At 39.5% G+C, this 16,693-nt stretch overlaps 1 protein-coding gene across 1 annotated transcript in view; it reads left to right on the forward strand.

The window, feature by feature from the left end:
• Window positions 1-5,106, forward strand: part of ntm (neurotrimin) — a 93,833-nt gene extending 88,727 nt beyond the window's left edge. Inside the window, exons 5-7 of the mRNA XM_041051619.1 lie at window positions 107-227; window positions 504-655; window positions 4,931-5,106. Of these exons, the coding sequence (XP_040907553.1) occupies window positions 107-227; window positions 504-655; window positions 4,931-5,019 (362 nt within the window). The 3' untranslated portion in view covers window positions 5,020-5,106. The remainder of the gene's footprint in view (window positions 1-106; window positions 228-503; window positions 656-4,930) is intronic.
• Window positions 5,107-16,693: the final 11,587 nt, after the last annotated feature.

Genomic DNA, 16,693 nt, shown 5'->3' on the forward strand with positions numbered 1-16,693 from the left:
GAATCAGCTCAGCTGTGGCTCAGGAGGACGGAAGGCTGTGACCCCTCTCCTGATACCCTTGACTTGTGCTGCCTTGTAGTCCTGATCACAGTGCTCCTGTGTGTAGATGCTCCAACTGTGTCAGAGGGCAGAGATGTTGGAGTGACTCTGGGCCAAAGAGGAGTGCTGGAGTGTGAGGCTGATGCGGTGCCTGAGGCAGATTTTGAGTGGTATAAAGATGACAGAAGGTAATGGCTTTTACATTTGCATTTTAAGTAGACAAATGGAAGAAGTGTGCATGTGTGTGTGTATACATATACACTATATTTATGCATGTGTGTATGCTTACTGATTGGTTTTCACAGTTACCAATGGTTATTGATCAGCTGCCAGTCACACAGACACGAAGATTATAAGATTACTGTGAAATCACCCTAATTAAATTATAGTTATTGTGCTCAAGTCTCAAAGTGATTAACATAATTAACATGGTTAGCTGCTTTCACTGTTTTCCTCCTACCTAGGATCTTCAATGGCTTTGACGGCATGGAGATTGTGAATACTGGATCACTGTCCAAGCTGACTTTTTTTAATGTGTCCGACGGAGATTACGGCAACTACACCTGTGTTGCCATCAACAAACTCGGGAGCTCAAACACAAGCTTCCTTCTTTATGGTGAGTACAGGAATCTGTTACATTTATAATGCTATAATACGTAAGATTGAATGGAGTGAATCTGTATTTCAGTGAAAGTAAAATTCTGCAACTTTTTCAGTCACTTTCTATGCTGTTTGTGTAGATTAAATAAATCAATTAAAATGAATCATTATGGTAAATTAAAGAAGCACAGATGAAAGAAACGTAAAGGGCCACAGCTTTGCTGTGATGTGACTTTATTATTACACCTAATCTGCACCTACAGTTCACTGAGTTTAAATGAGAATTTGATACTGTTCCAAGATGGCACCTTATTCATTCTGATTTGTCTAAAACATTTTCCAGGCCTCCTTGCTGTTTGGCCTATAAAGCATGAGACTTTTCCATTTTTAATGTACCTCATGGCTCAAATTTTACTATATATAAAAGAGAGCCTGTGCATTTTCTGCACACACACAAAAAAAAGCTACGTTGCTAGGCAACGCAACGGTTGTTGACATTCTGCTCTGAACAGTGTGTTGCAACAATCAGTGATTTGTAGTTGCACTTTTTCATTATATGAATGTCCTTCTGTGAGTCTTGAAGTCCACAGTGTCTGCTCTGGTGTCCACACGACGCATCAGTAAACCTGGAAGGTGCCACCTTTTCTGGCTCATGCGCATGAGAATGGGCGCCATCTTTGAGTCCAGTATCCAGAGGTAGAAGTTCCTAAGTGAACATAGAAGTCACAGGTGGAGGGGCCACATCCGAATTAAAATACTGTAGGGTTACAGCTTTGAAATGGACTTTTGACACCACCTGTAATCTGATGAGTGGCTGTTGGCAGTATTATCACTGTGAACTCTTCAGTCTGTAACTGTGCAGCCATGATGTAAAAGTCCATTCAGCTGCTTACTTTTCATGCTTTTCACAAGTGCTGTCAATGATGTGTTGCTGTTCTGGTTCCGATATGTTGCTCTGTTTCATTTGTTCCCCTGGTGTAGTGGTAATTGAACCCACTAGCTCAACGCTATTGCAAGGTTAGTATTCTGCGCCAGCATGCACTTCAGCTGTTGTGGATCAAACGCATTAACTGCATGCTGGGACATGACAAACATTGCCATTTTCACAAACTGGAAGTTAGGCTGCAGTGCCACTTTTTGATTTGTGTTTCTTCTGTACTTTAGGAGAAGAGACAAATCATGTCTCGAGTGTTTGAACCTATCAAAATTCTACTCTTTTAATGACTCTTTGTTCCATTTATGAACTGATATGTTAGTGTGTTAGTGTTGTTGTGAAAATGGTCAATGCAGCCCTTTGCACTAACCGTGTTTCATCTTTGTCCTTTGCAAACCTAACCGCCTCTCTGTATGACACTGGCTTCATTTTGATTTTTGCATGCCCTTTGTTCCCAATGTAAGTATTCCTCATCTTTCGCTATCATCATTTGTGCCTGTGTGACTGTCTGTACTTGTTGTTATTGAATTTCGACTTCACATCCTACACAGAAAACAAAAATAGTGAAAGCAAAAACCCACTGAAGGCCGAAACGATTCCTCTATCTGCAAATCGTGACTGCAGATTGAAGATTTCTGGTGTTGATTATTCCTGTAAATGTTTTTTGTAACTTGCTTTTAAACATGTGGAACTCAGGTGATAGTGCAAAGATAAACACCTCACCCATCTTGTCATTTAATGTGTCCTTGTGAGTCCCTGGTTGCAGCAAACTCACTCCATTAACAACACAGAACTGTATTAATGGCTTTGATTTTGACTATGAGTGAACGTCATTATTCTAATTAGCCATATGCAGGATTAGGGATAATCCACTGTGGCAGGGTAATTGGATAGATGCCCCATAGGAAACTGTGGTGAACTCATGGAAATCCAAGGGAAATGAGTAGTCATTGTGTGACAAGCTTCAAAGTAAAAAGTTAAAATTTGTCCTCAATCCTCACACAATGCATTCATTTAGATGGAACTTGCCTCATCCCTGAAAAGAGTATGATGAAAATATTATGTTTTCACTGTTGCATCACTAAATTGTTTTGTGTTTCAGTAGTAGATTCTTATGAATTTCATGCAGTGTTCTTAAAAACTGCACAAACACTGTCACACAGTAATATTAGAACACTACAGCTGCATTCAAAAGTAAAGCTTAAATTTTAATATAAGGTGCTGAGACTCTGGCTTGCATTTTTGTTAAATCTAAGAAGACGAATAATAAGCATGTTTATCCAATATGTATTTAAAAAATACTGAGGTTGTGCTTGGTTTGTTGAATAAGAATCAGTTTGATTGGACACATAAAACTTTAATTCATTTTATCCACATTTCCTGAGGGATTCTTAAGGATAGGAATGGTAACGTGCAGAAAAACTTATTTTTCCAGTAAAGTATACATAGTACATCCCTCCCTGTGTGTACTGCACATACTTTATTTTACATTATATGGACTATATTTAGTATATGTACTAACACCTGGGCAAAACACCAAAACATCGATAGTAGCATTAAATTTGCTGACAGACCCCCAGTTACAACTGACCAAAGCATCACGTTAAGAAAGACCAGTTCTCGGTACTAAGAATGTCCTTGTTAAAAACTACATTGCCTTCCTGAAGCAATAAATGCTGAACAGCACCCAGTTTCAGTCCTTTTACACTTTTTTTTTTTACCTCATTTGAGGCTGCAGACTGCATCATTTTGAGGCACTAAATGTAGTTTACCTCCTGCCTCTTAATGGAAGCTTTTACTGTATATGTCATTTTAAATGCTGTTTTTTCTTTAGGGGCCCTATAACGTTTGCTTCCTGGCTCTAGTTTACCTGCTTCCTTCTTCCATTATCATTCAGAAAGTACAAATAAATCCACATTGAGCCATATGTGCAAAAATAAGAATTCACAGCATGATTCCTGTCAATGACATACTGTTTGTGTCAGAAATATCTTCATGTTAGCAACAATGAATCTGCAAGAATAAATTAGAGTTAGAAAACCAGGCGAGTGATTCACTTAGGAAATCTGTATCTGAGATAAACTGTTTTACAGATTCAAGCAGATTTGGTTGCATATTTGAAGCACTGCAAGCAAATAATGTCAACATTATATGTTAGGGGCAGATTGAAAATAAAGGAGGACCTGGGGTAGAACCCTGAGTTACTCCATATCAGAAATGAAGTCTTAGGATTTGGCATTAGGATTAGGATTAGTTTAACTTCAACAAACATTTCACATATTTAATTATGTGAAATGTCCTAGGAGTTACATAATACTACTCATTCACTCTATGAATTACATTTTGTGGGGAAATATAATTGCCTCCTGGATTATGTTTACTGACAATGTTTTCTCCAGTGAAGGAAGTGCCAGATTTTTGCTGGGGTTGTGGTGGATGGTGTTCATATAAAGACACCACAAACTCAGGTTCTCATCCTGACTCCAGTCTGTGGTTAGATTTCTACAGCAAAAGCACTATGATGGAGGTTCAGGGAAACATTGTGGTTTTAATTCAATGTAAATAAAGTTCAAGTTGGTCTTGATTTCATCATTAAATCAATACCACAATGTTTGCCTACCCTCAACCAATCCATAAACATTAAAAATTTCAGGATGCTTTTGTTGCAGTGAGCACATAAAATTCCTATATGTGTAGATAAAAAGTAATTAAGATGTCATTATGGTTCCCTCAGAAAATATTTGGTGTTGCAAATGAGTTGTATTTAAATGTGATTTTTAGGAGAGAGGTTCGCTTAATCTACAGATTCAGTAATTAATGAGTTATAGTTCTATTTATTTCACTCTAAGTCTTTATGAAGGTGAAGGTGTGTATTGAACTTTGTGAGAGCAGAGAGTTTGGCATCACAGCTGCAAAGCAGGAGAGAAAGTAAGGAAAACAGCTAATAATTCAGTCTGTTCTCAAGCTGATGCCATGTCGCTAATAAAACCTTGTAATCCATACCTCCTAATCCCCAATAATTCTAAACAATGAACTGTAATCAGTGACGCAGCTAATTATTTACACTGGCTTGTGTGTAGAAAACACAGTGTGAAGCAGTCGCCACACGTTGTCATACAAACAAGACCACATCCTTCATCCTCTGCACTGTTCAAGTCACAGTAATCACAAGTGCTTAAAGGGTATTAAGCCAATGAATTGTTATCAGCAGATAGAGGAAGTTAATTTAATAATTTGTCCCCCAGTAGTGCTAACACACAGGAAAAAAATAAATAAATAAACCGTAGCCAATGGTGAAACTTACCCAGGTGTTCTTTGTTCTCCCTTCTTCTTCCCTCCGGTCAGGGCCGAGAGCAGTTCAGGATGGTAGCGGCGGCGCAATGGGAGTCCACTCACACACCTGTCTCCTCTTCATAGTGCTTCTGCCGCTCCTGCTCAGATTTTGAAGAGGAATGGATATGATCGTAATTATTTTGTGTATGAGTGTGTGTATGTGTGTGCGTGTGTGTGGGTGTGTGTGGGTGTGTGTTTTATTTTTTTCAACCCAGAACCATAAACTGATGCACAATGAGTGCATGAAGTACCAAGCTACGTAATGATGTTGACACACTAGATAAGTACATAACAAACATTTGTTTTCTTTCTTTTCTTTTTTTTAGTTTTAGTTTTTTCAGGATTTAACAGATGTTAAACACATCTCAGCTGAATTGCGTTGGATATTTTTTTCTCTCTAAATTATATTATTCCGGATTGTCTCTTTTTACGTACAGTATATATGTCTCGGAAAAAAAAAAAAAAGACAGGATTTTTTAAAATGAGGTGTCTCTTATTCAAATGGATTTGTCTTAATTTTTAACTGCATTGCATATTCATCTCAACTCCAGGAAAAGGCAAATTTACAGCAAGTATGAGAGGTGAATGTTAAATACCTCAAAGTCAAACCGAGACATGTGAAGCAGAAGGAATTTAGGTTACCCTGAGGCTGAAAGCCTGGTATTATCATATTTTAATGTATAATAATTATCATTCAGTCTGGTTGTTGAAAGCAGAATTGTTTTTGACCTTCAAGTACTTTTGTTCTCAGCATTATAGTGATATACTTGCAGTTGTGAAATGCTAATCTTTTAATTTAATTTTTCAGTTATGTTTAGTTTTAAAATTTTGAGAAGGGAAAATATGAAGTTGTAATTATTTAGGACAAATATCCTTGTTTAATGTCTTTGTTGTTTTTTGGTTTTTTTTTCTGTTTTTTTTTTCTTTACCAGTACTGTTGTACACAATAATGGTGTCAAGAATAATTATGTTATAATTAAGTAGTTAAAATGGAGGGAGAGTTCACTCCACTGGTGTGGAGTCAGTGTCTGACTTAAGTAATGCAAATTTATTAATGCTGTTGCTACTTGTTTGAACATCATGCAATTTCTACACCAGTTATTTGAGAAAATGTTCCTGTTCATGTTCCAGTCCAGCAGTGGAAGGTCAGAGACCACTCAGTAAGACCATGTTAACAGAAAATAAACACTTTTTGCATGTATTTAGACACCAATAACCCAAAGACTTTAGAAGTTTATACAGCACCATACATCATAGATTTCTGTTTTATAGTCTCACCACAAAAGAACAAACACTTTTCTCCATTGTAAGTAAGTTATAGTTAACACGTCGTGTTTTCATATGGGTTTAACATGGAGGTAATTTGGAAAACAAAAATCTCAAAATCGATACATTAAAACCAAAATGTACAGCGTGTGATTGGTGACTGAGAAACGTCCATCTGAATATGACATTTCCAGCTTTTATCAAAAAAAGAAAAAAAGAATTGCAGGCTTACTATACAGTATGTGAGCTGCAATAACCACGATTGATCAGAGGTCCGAGCGAAAAGGCTACAACTGCTCTTATCACTTGATATATGGCTTGCATTATCAGGAAAGACAGGATATATGAGAAAACAAGAAAATCATATCTGTGTGTTTTATTATGGAGAGAGATCCAGACGGGGAATCACAGGCATTTTTGAGAGGCAGTAAACAAGCAGCAGACCTCTGTTACCTTATTTTGTTGTGAGCGTGAGGATTTTATGCAATAATCAGTAACCTCTCACAACACAGCAGCAAGAATTAAAGCCAGTGTCTTGTGTGTCTTGTGTTGGCAAATGATTCACACCAATTGCCAGACTGCACTCAGGTTCAGGCCTCCACCCCCCCCCCCCCCCCCTTCCCTCCCTCCAGCTGGTTTTTGGTCTTTGCTGAGTGACAACAACAGAGAAGTACAGAAAAGTGAGACTTGGTGTTAGGCTACTGGTTTTGTGCAGGTTTTTTTTTTTTTTTTTATAAATATCATGAATCTCTTGCAAAATCTGTCGCTCTTTGTGTTGGTCATTGTACCTCAAACACAGCCACGTTCTGACTGTTGGTTTCTGTGAGAGCTGTACCCCACATCATGGGACATCATTTAGTGTGTGCAGCACTGAAACGTTTGTAGGATTCCATTAACACAACGTTAAAGTAAAACAGATTATTGTGTGTCTCTTTAGTTTGTCAGGGGGGAATGATGCCCTTCTGATTGAGCGCACATATTCACATATTTTTAAATGAATACAAGCTAAGCAGAGAGCGACAGAACCAGTGATCTCTGGTCTGTTGACATTCACCTTTTCCTCTTTTAAAAGAAAATTCAGATGTTTTTTGTTACCTCAGCTCGGTTGAAGTCTTAGTCCATCATCTAAGAGCACGTCAATATTTCCTTTATAGCTGTTGGGGATAACAAGGTTTGTGCTCCTTGATGTGAAAAAAAAAAAAAAATCCAAATCAAAAAGGCATGAAACAGATAGGGGCCATTATTGAAATTGATCAGGGTAATCATCAGCTGAATCTGACAGGCTAATCACGGTTTGTTTTCACACACGAGACAAAGAGAGGGAGAGAGAGAAACAGCCACTGCAGACTATTATTCATCTTCAGCACAGTGATGTTTGGAAATGACATGGTAATTATTCCATCCTGGCTTGAAGGATGGCGCGACTGATCTCACGTCTATTTCGCACAGTCATTTTGCCACAGGATTAACCACGTTTAAGATGAGCTGAAGTCAGATCACCTCCCGAGGAGGTCTGTGCTTGGATCTGTTCAGATGGGTTCGTGTGGAGTAGTCGCTGTCACTAGCCAACAAACAAACACAGCCTCATCATGGTTTGAATTCACTTGAAAGTTTGAAAGGGAATTGAATGTGAAAACACCTCGCTTTAATAGTTTGCCTGGAAATGTCAATTAACAAACACACACGCCTCACTTCTTTTTTTTTTTTTTTTTCCTCACTTACAAACACACATGCCACAAATCCTGTTCTACCAAGGTAAGGCAGTTTATTCGACATTTCTGCCTACATTTTTTAGTTTACCTTTTTTTTTTTGTAGAAATTCCAAGCACAGATTGTAAAAACTGGGTCATTTATTTTTCTTTCTTTCTTTCTTTTTTTTTTTTTTTTACTACCTCTGAACAGTTGTTCAGCAATGTGTCCAATTATTTAATGGCTCAGCAATTACCACCTTAAAGTAATATTTAGATCCGGTGATGGATGAGCACTCGTGTGCCACTGTAATGACAGTGTAAGCGATGCTCGTTCTCAGAAACCCACGCTGTCCACACAGGTGCATTAGTTAGTACGTGTATCACAGCACTCCACAGGTTTCTGAGAAGACAGCTGAATGTTTATGCAGTTTATTGCTTTGTCCTTGATAATTGTGATTATTCTTTTCTTTTTTTTTTATGTCATTTCAAATGCAATAAAATATAATTTCTCAAGCCAAGCACACTATTACTGAGGACAAACCCATGTCAGCGCTTACCTTTAAAACAAGGACGGATTTGTACAAACCAGCATGACTGCTGGTGAAATATAACACGTTATGCATTTGTAGATGAAATGAAAATGAAAGGTGTTTTTTTTTTTCATATATAACCAGAGGTGTGGAGTTGGTTGTATACCTGACTTAACCTAATAACCCACTGAATAACAGCAGTGCCATCACCATGGCAGCGATTCAGAGTTGAGACTGCTCTGATCAGCACAGACTTCAAACCAAAACAGTTGCATCATTAAGAAAGAACCCCGCTAATTGTCGATGCCAAACAACAAAACTGTTTATTAACTGTGGTGAGATCTGTGGTCATAGACAAAACGTTGCAGTCTGCAAAGCACTGAGCTGAAGAAGCAGTCTGATCTGCGATCTGAGGATGAGGTATTCTCGCCTTTTCAGTGGAGATGGAAAGCAGTCAGCACCTGGCAAATCGCTGCTGGAAATCCCACCTGATCACCATTTCACCAAAGTCTCGGCCTTGCTCTGAGCTGCGTGCAGCCGAATGAAAAGTATCATCTTCGTTTCCTTGTTCCAAAATCCCTGCTGTTCCCAACGTGTAAAAAAAAAAAAAAAGAAGACATGGAGAAATCCTACGCAGGCTTCTTCTTTAAAGGTTTCATTTGGATTTTATTTTTTCTGACCTGGAGTCTTTAATATTACATAGCACCAGTGTTTTGGATGCATGGTGGGCTCTGGTAGCCTCAAGGTTAGACAAGCTGGCTTGCAGAGCAGTTAAATAAACACAATCACATTACATTTAGTGAGACAGCGTTTTGTGTTGCTCTGTTTGCTACAGTATGGCTCATTTAGTTGAGAAAACTTTAATAAGCTCTCAGCTGGTCCGTATGTTGTCCCGTTGTTAACTGAACTCATCCTCCAAAGTAAAAGTTAAGCTAAATACAGTGAAGTTCCTCTTTGTGCAGCCAAACACTGTTAAACGCTGAACACTGATTGGTTCTCCCCATGCTGCACGCTTCCAACAGCGGCATATAACATGCATCATGGTCAGGAAAAGCGAACACAGCAGCTGATAATATATCTATTTCAAGGGGAAATAAGCAACTTCCATAATTGAAAATCGTTAATCAACTCTCATACAAACAGTGAGCAGTTGTAGTTGTACTACAGATTCTTTCTGCATGGCATTAAAAAGTCATCCTCTGTGCTGACTTATTAGAGCAAATGCAAATGCTCCAAATTCCCACCAAGCTTGACTTTTAAAAAGGATATGCAAGACTCATTCAAGGCAAACTTATAATGATAAAACCTAGCAACCCGGGGAGAGGATTTCGGAAATACACAAGATTTCTGATCCACCCCCCCCACCCCCCAAAAGTTCAGCTTGGAAACTGCACTGAAAAGGCCTGAATACACATAAATTTTCCTGTTTCTGTCTGACTCCAGTCAGCCAATTCTGAATCACAGCCCATGAAGGCTTATATTTTGGCAGTAGCGCTGCATATTTATGTTGATATGACCAATTCCACTGTCTGTTTGAAGACTGCACAGGGATTGCAGGGCTCATTCTTTCTATCAGCCCAAGCAAACATGGGTCCAGTTGGAACATGGGCTGATTTTGAAAAAAAAAAAACAAAAAACAAAAAAAGAAAAAGAAGAAGAAGAAGAAGCTATGGGTATATTTCTTTTCTTTGTCTCCATATGTGCAAGGCAAGAGAGCAGTCTTTGACGAAAATTTGATACCATTTAAGAAAAACGACTGAGCTTGTGTTGCACCTACCAGATAGTACTATTAATTTTAGGTGTTGTGACATTTGTGTGATTTGCATTGCAGTTTGGAAGAGATCATTTTTGGATGTGAACTTTTGGTTAGACACGAGAAATCAAACCTTTGTCTGAGCTGCCAGGGGATCATCATAGCAGAAGCATGAAGTAATCTCATGATCTGATGGGATTTATTTTGGGTGATTCACATAAATTAAAATCTGCCCTTTGCCTGGCTACAAGTTCACAGAGCTCTCTTCGACGGGCTTGTTCACAAGTGGAGGGAGACATCATTCTATTTGACTCCCTGCATTGTAAAGGATTGTTGGTTCATATGTATTTTCTTGATGAAAAGTGTGTGCTCATATTTAAGACTGATAATAATAAAATGTGGTATCTTAAGATCATGTGTTTTGAATTTATTTTGGATGTTTGTTTCCGGCGTCAGCGTGCTGAATATCCATAGGAAGGCATCGGATGTTTCGCCACACTGCACTGCCGACATACTCTTCCACGGTGCACAAACAGCTGAGCTCTCTATAGCGGCACCTATCCAGTAACAAGGCAAACCTATTGATTACTGTATCCCTCAGAAGTCCTGACCTTGGACTTAGCTCGTTGTGGTCTGTCTGCTACATTACCAGCAACAGCTAACTGCAGCTCTCTGAATGACACCAGTGTGTTTGAGCCTGAACACAGTGTATTTTAAAGATTCTGGTACATCAATTATGTACAGGCACAGCAGGAGGTCTGCTATAATGCACTGAATCGTTTCCCTTCCTCCACCATGAATGTTAATTGCCTACAGTAGCTGCATGCAAAAGCAATCTCCTATTCTCATTCATTTGCTGAATAGATGACACATGTAGCACGAATCTGTGGTTTCTGCTGTGAGTTGTCACCGGCATTGATGCTTGTGACCTGAAGCGATGCTTTACAGTGTGATAAATAATGTAAAGCATGTCCATGATATGTGCAGTGTTTCAGGTTTGTGCTTTTTATAGCATTTTTTAAGCAGTGATGAGGGATAAAGAAAAAAAAAGGGCTTTGCAGTTGATACCCTACTTCAGCCTCAACAAATATTTAATTCATGCAAACATCTGCTCTCTGCAGCTGAGAGTTGCCGTGTACACCAGAGACCAGAGATGCTGTAGTGACGCTGTTAGAAAGATAAAAGATTCTTCTTTGCCTTATGTTAAAGGCCAGTGTCGCTAAAATAAGAGCTAACACAGAAATACAGAAAATGTCCTCCTGTAAAAAAAAAATAACAAAAAAAAAACAAAAACACCAAACAAAAACCCAAAGGTCGTCTGTGCAGCAGCTTATTACGACCCATAGTTAGGTTTTATTGTTAGGTGACCTCTAGCTGCCATAGTAATTATGACGGGAGCAAAGGTTCAGTTACACTGTCACTTTAAATCAATTAAACTGATGAGGCATTGAAAGGAGACAGTTATACACAGAACACTTCAACCAGCATAACCATCAGATCAGTCTGGGCTGGTGATGCAGCAAGAAGGACTATGTTCACATAGGGCTGGGAAATATGGCCGAAAATATAACTGATATATTCATTTAATACCATTAATGAGGAAGGAAACACAGTGAGCTTCTTTGTTAGACCTCAGACCCCTAGGATTTACACAGTGTGTTATGGTGATGAAAACTGAACATTGGTTACAAGGAAACTCCACAGGCTAAATCTGAATTCAATCACTCTAGGACTGAATCCTACGTGAATCGCAAGTTTTGTTATAGATAATCATTTATAACTAATCATTTTATTATTGAATAAATAACTTTATACTCTCTGCAACCAGTATGGAATAACATTTAGTCTAATTAGGTTCATATAAGGCTCTGATGTACTGACTACATGTCAGTATTGGAGGGAAAGTGTGTAAATGCTTTGCTGCTTCTTATCATTTGGGGCACTGATAAAAAAGGCGGACATGAGCAACTGTTGCTAAAGTTCGAGCTAACGCTGCCACAGGAGGTTTGTTTGCAAGCTTGGCTTCTAACGTTAGTACTAACACTTTGAGAAGGCAGACTCTGGCTTTCTGTATACCAGGACAGCGAAGCGGTAATGTTCCCTTTGTGAATGGCAGCACAGGTCTCATCATCGGCACAGCTCACCTGAATGTTTTGCAACAGATATCATTCCACTATTCATCCAGCCTTAGAACTCTCAACCTCTCCTTGCCACAGTTTCATCATCCTGTGCGGCCGTCTGACTCACCTCACAGTTGCTCATTCCTGTACTTCCCACAATGTGTGTGTGTTAGTTTGACCTCACACAGATAAGAAAGCTGTAGCCTAATGGAGTGACTGTGCAGAGGGTTGACCCAAATGGAGAACTGATGCAGGGCATTTGATCAAAAACTACTCATCAGTTGATCACCCTTGTTGTGGGAATTTTATTTTCATGTTAATTATAAAGCTTGTTTTATCAGCCTGCCCTGTGCTCAGACCAATTAAGTATTTGGATGCTGCAGACTTTGTGCCTGATCACACCTGAAAGTGGCAGAGCGAAATCCAGCCAGTTTTATTTAGGGTTGCGCACAATCAGATGTTTTCACAGCTACTTTGACAGCTTCCTCCATTTTACAATACTAAAGTTTACTATTCATCCTGAGGGGAACATGAATGTGTGTGGGAGGTTTCATAGTAATCTATCCAGTAGGCCTAATTGTTGAGTTATTTCACTCATAAGAGAATAAGTCAGGGGGTCACAGTCATGAGGCTTCATCCTCTGGGGAACATTAATGTCTGTGCAATTTGTCATAGCAACCCATCCACTTGTTATGCTAACATGACTAAAACACGTGTGCTGAAACATCCATCATGCTTAAGTTAAGTTCCAAGAAAAAGGTGAGTAATTAAACTTTTTTAAACTTTACTCTCTTGCCACAGTTTTATCTGCTACTTCTGAATCCCTGCAAGTAAACTTTTTACCCACAGTTCAGACCAAAGTCAAAAAGCAGTAGGTATGATCTAACTCAGCACCCTGTATACCTTCTTGAGTTTTGACATCATAAAATATTCTATTTTTATTTAAAACTTTTCTGTGTACCTTTGCGATCTGATTCTCAGCCCCTGAACTGTGGGTATTGTGAGGAAGCAGTAAAAATCCAGGGGTCAGCTGTGTGAGAAAAGGCACGCTGCTCACTGAAGGGTGAACTAGCCAGAGGACGCCTTGGTTAGGTGGCCTTTCACAGGCCTCAGAGCCTCTGTTTCTTTATTTTTCCGCTCATCGTTCTGTCGTTAAAGTTTTCCTCGACTTGTTCAGCTGGACTCACGATATTACATTATTATGTTAGTTTTATTGAACTCTATCAGTCATCAGTTGTAGGAAGACTGACCTGGCTTATCAGTCTCTGCAAAGTGCGTGGTGGTCTGAACCAAAGCCCGAGGCTGTGGGTCTGCTGGTGAAGCAGTCTTTTGAGACATGGAGATATATGAGAGTCATATGGTGGCCCTGAGAACTCACAAGATAACAAAGAAAACATCCCGAATTTGACAACACATATGTGGCATGTAGAAAAAGTGCTGCAAAAGATAAAACACCACCAAATACAGAAATATGCAGCAAACACAGAAAACACCAACAGAAGAAACATAAAACTGAATCCTGTGATTTCTGAGTGTAGCCTCAAAGCTGCTAGCATAGCTGTAAAGTCCCAATAAATAAAGTTAACTGAGGTATGGGAATAAGACCTGAGTTTGGCCAGTGGTTTTTAGTATCATCCAGTGGAGACTCAGAATATCCAGTCAATCAACTCTTGTTGTCCCCCAAAAATATGTTCAAATACAAATAATTAACAGTATTACACTATGTAAGAAATGTAATGCCCAGATTGCATTCGATTTTTTTAAAAATAAAAATAGTGAGAAACTGTATCTGTCTCTGTATTTTATTGGTTTAATAAATGTCTCCTTAGTTAAGGATAGGGAAAGCTCCTCTGTCATTCATTACCAGGCTTAGATACCTACAGAGGTACCACAACCAGACTCACTGTGCCAGCAGATTTACTTTAAATATTAATTGTCAAACAGAAGGTACGGTGTTCGTGTTGCAGAGCGCCCACTTAGAGGCCCATGATGGACATTTAAGCACTGGAGAAATGTCTTGCCGTCTACCTCATAACTCCCACTTGGAGCCATCTCTTCCCTCGTGCTCTCCTCAACTATATTTCAACCTAATTAATGTCAAAATGGAGTAAAAACAATTAAGGATCTGTCTCCAAAAGTTGTTGATTTTTCTTTCGGCTCTCCTCATTTCCTCTCTCATTGAGGCGAGCAGACGATCTTAATGGCTGGTAAACATCTTTTGATTGGCCTGATTGTCTCACAGGACTGCGAGTGTACTGTAGCTGAGCAGAGAGGAGAAGAACTGAGGAGGAATAGCACAGTGCTTATCAAAACCAAAGAGAATAACATCTGTGCTGTAAGCAGCCAGACTGCAGCTTCCTCCATGCAAATTCAGATGAAACAGCATTTTCCAGCTTCACAATTAGATGTTGTTACATTGCCACAGTTCTCTCTCTGAGAAAGCTCTGCTTACAGTGTAGTCAAGAACTAATGATGATTTACACAAATGCCGACAATGTTGTGTTACACAATTTAAGGTTGTGAGGAAACAATTTATATTTTGGGTTTCAATTATAAGACTATAAATAACTTTCTATGGAGAAGTTCGTCAAGTGATTGGACAAAGTCAAAGAGGGTTTAGCTAATTGGTGCCCCCTGGGTTTTTCAGCATTGACTGAGGTAACTCAGTCACTTTCAAAGACCCTTTACATCTTTCAGTGTGTGACAGTGTTCATCCCAAAATCATTTCTTTTTTGAAATCTCCAGACCTCACGATAGCATGATATACTTTATTTATTTATTTGGCAAATAACAAACAGAAACAACTGGATTTTTGTGACATAATTCGTGAAAAACTGCGAAAAATTTCCCAAAGAGCAAAACATCAGCATACAAGAAAACAAGAGAATTCCAGGATTCCAGTGTCTTGACATGGTCCAGGCACATTAGATCCATTCACAGGATCAGACAAATTATTACTGTGATTAGCAGTGATAACAGTAGTCATACCAATTGCAGTAAAAGTCATATATAAAATAGAAAGTAGTAACAGTAGCAAATTTAGTGGTCAGCAATCGCAATTGCAGCAAGTGCAATAAAAGGGAAAAATGTAAACATGTTATTGTTTCTGAACAAAAACCTATAAATCTGTGGCTCTAAACATGGGGACAGGGCCCAAAAGGGGACCTTAGCCAAAGGTCGTGAATGACAGCCAATAGTAGTTTTTGCTTTTGTTTAGTTATTTGCATTTTTTTAAATTTGCATTATAGATTTTAGTTTTTCACAAACAATTGCTTGTAATGCAAGCAAATTTTGCAGTGTGGCGCACCTCTATTGGTTTCTATGTTTTGTTTCGTAATACATGAACTGCCATATTGTGGTCTGGCTCAATTATCACTGGCCAATCATTAGCCAATCAGAGATGCGGACCCACCTGGTTGTGGGGTGGGACTTAAAAGGGGCAGGTAGAGGCCGCGACGACCCTAAGAACAGGTGAATACGGAGACGCTGGTTGTGAGTTCATTCAAACCTGTGAAATACTGTTGTTTATCAGGTGTAGACCCGGGACTTTGAGTCAGTGTGTAACCCGATAAAACCGGACGCTGAGCCGTGTGTTGGAGCTGGTTTCAGCTCCTAGTTCAGCTAAACCACGGTACTACTGTGACCACCACGCGGCGAACCGAGTCCGCCATTACCGCACCGGTTTGGAGGAGAGGAGAGCGCGTGTGCGCGGAACACAGACTTCCACCGACTTTCTGAGTGAGTATGGAGACGGTGTGAGCACAGTGAGGGAAACAGACCAGGTGTATCAGCCTGTGAATCTCTGTTCTTCAGATGCTGCAACAGAGGCCTTTCAATCGCTTGAACCTCAGACGCCACTTTCTGCTCACGCTCGCGCACACAGCCTCAGTGAGCGTGTCTCCATCGCACCGTTCACCTGGACAGACGGGTTGGAAACGCTTTCTGGACTTTCTACAAAACGTGAGTACACACAACATTTCAGTCGACGAAATGGTCAGGTATGCGTCCTCAGAGTTGGACAGAGACACAGTTTTTACCCACATAAACCTTTATTAGTTATATGAGAGTCCAGAGCTGCAGATCACATGCGAGCGGACTGTAAGCTGTCTGGAGCGCACCTGCTGCTTTGGCTCACAGGTGCAGCAGCGGCCTGGGTAAAGGTGAACCTGAGGGCGGTGGTTCGCTCTGGGTGAAGCTCGGACGGTAAAATACCATCATCAGTTTGACCAGTGTTGATTTTCCGTTTTACACGTTGAGCAGAATTTAATCAATAATCAATATTTAAAGATTGTGAAACGCTGCTCAGTGAAGAGAACATGCTGCTGATCTCTAAACCACCTGCAGTCAGTCTGAAAATCTTCATCTTTCAGCTTCACCATAGTCATCCTCACTCAATCATCACAGTCTCCAATACAATCAATAACTAT

The sequence above is a fragment of the Toxotes jaculatrix genome, chromosome 12 (assembly GCF_017976425.1).
Source record: "Toxotes jaculatrix isolate fToxJac2 chromosome 12, fToxJac2.pri, whole genome shotgun sequence".
In the NCBI taxonomy this organism is placed as follows: domain Eukaryota; kingdom Metazoa; phylum Chordata; class Actinopteri; family Toxotidae; genus Toxotes; species Toxotes jaculatrix.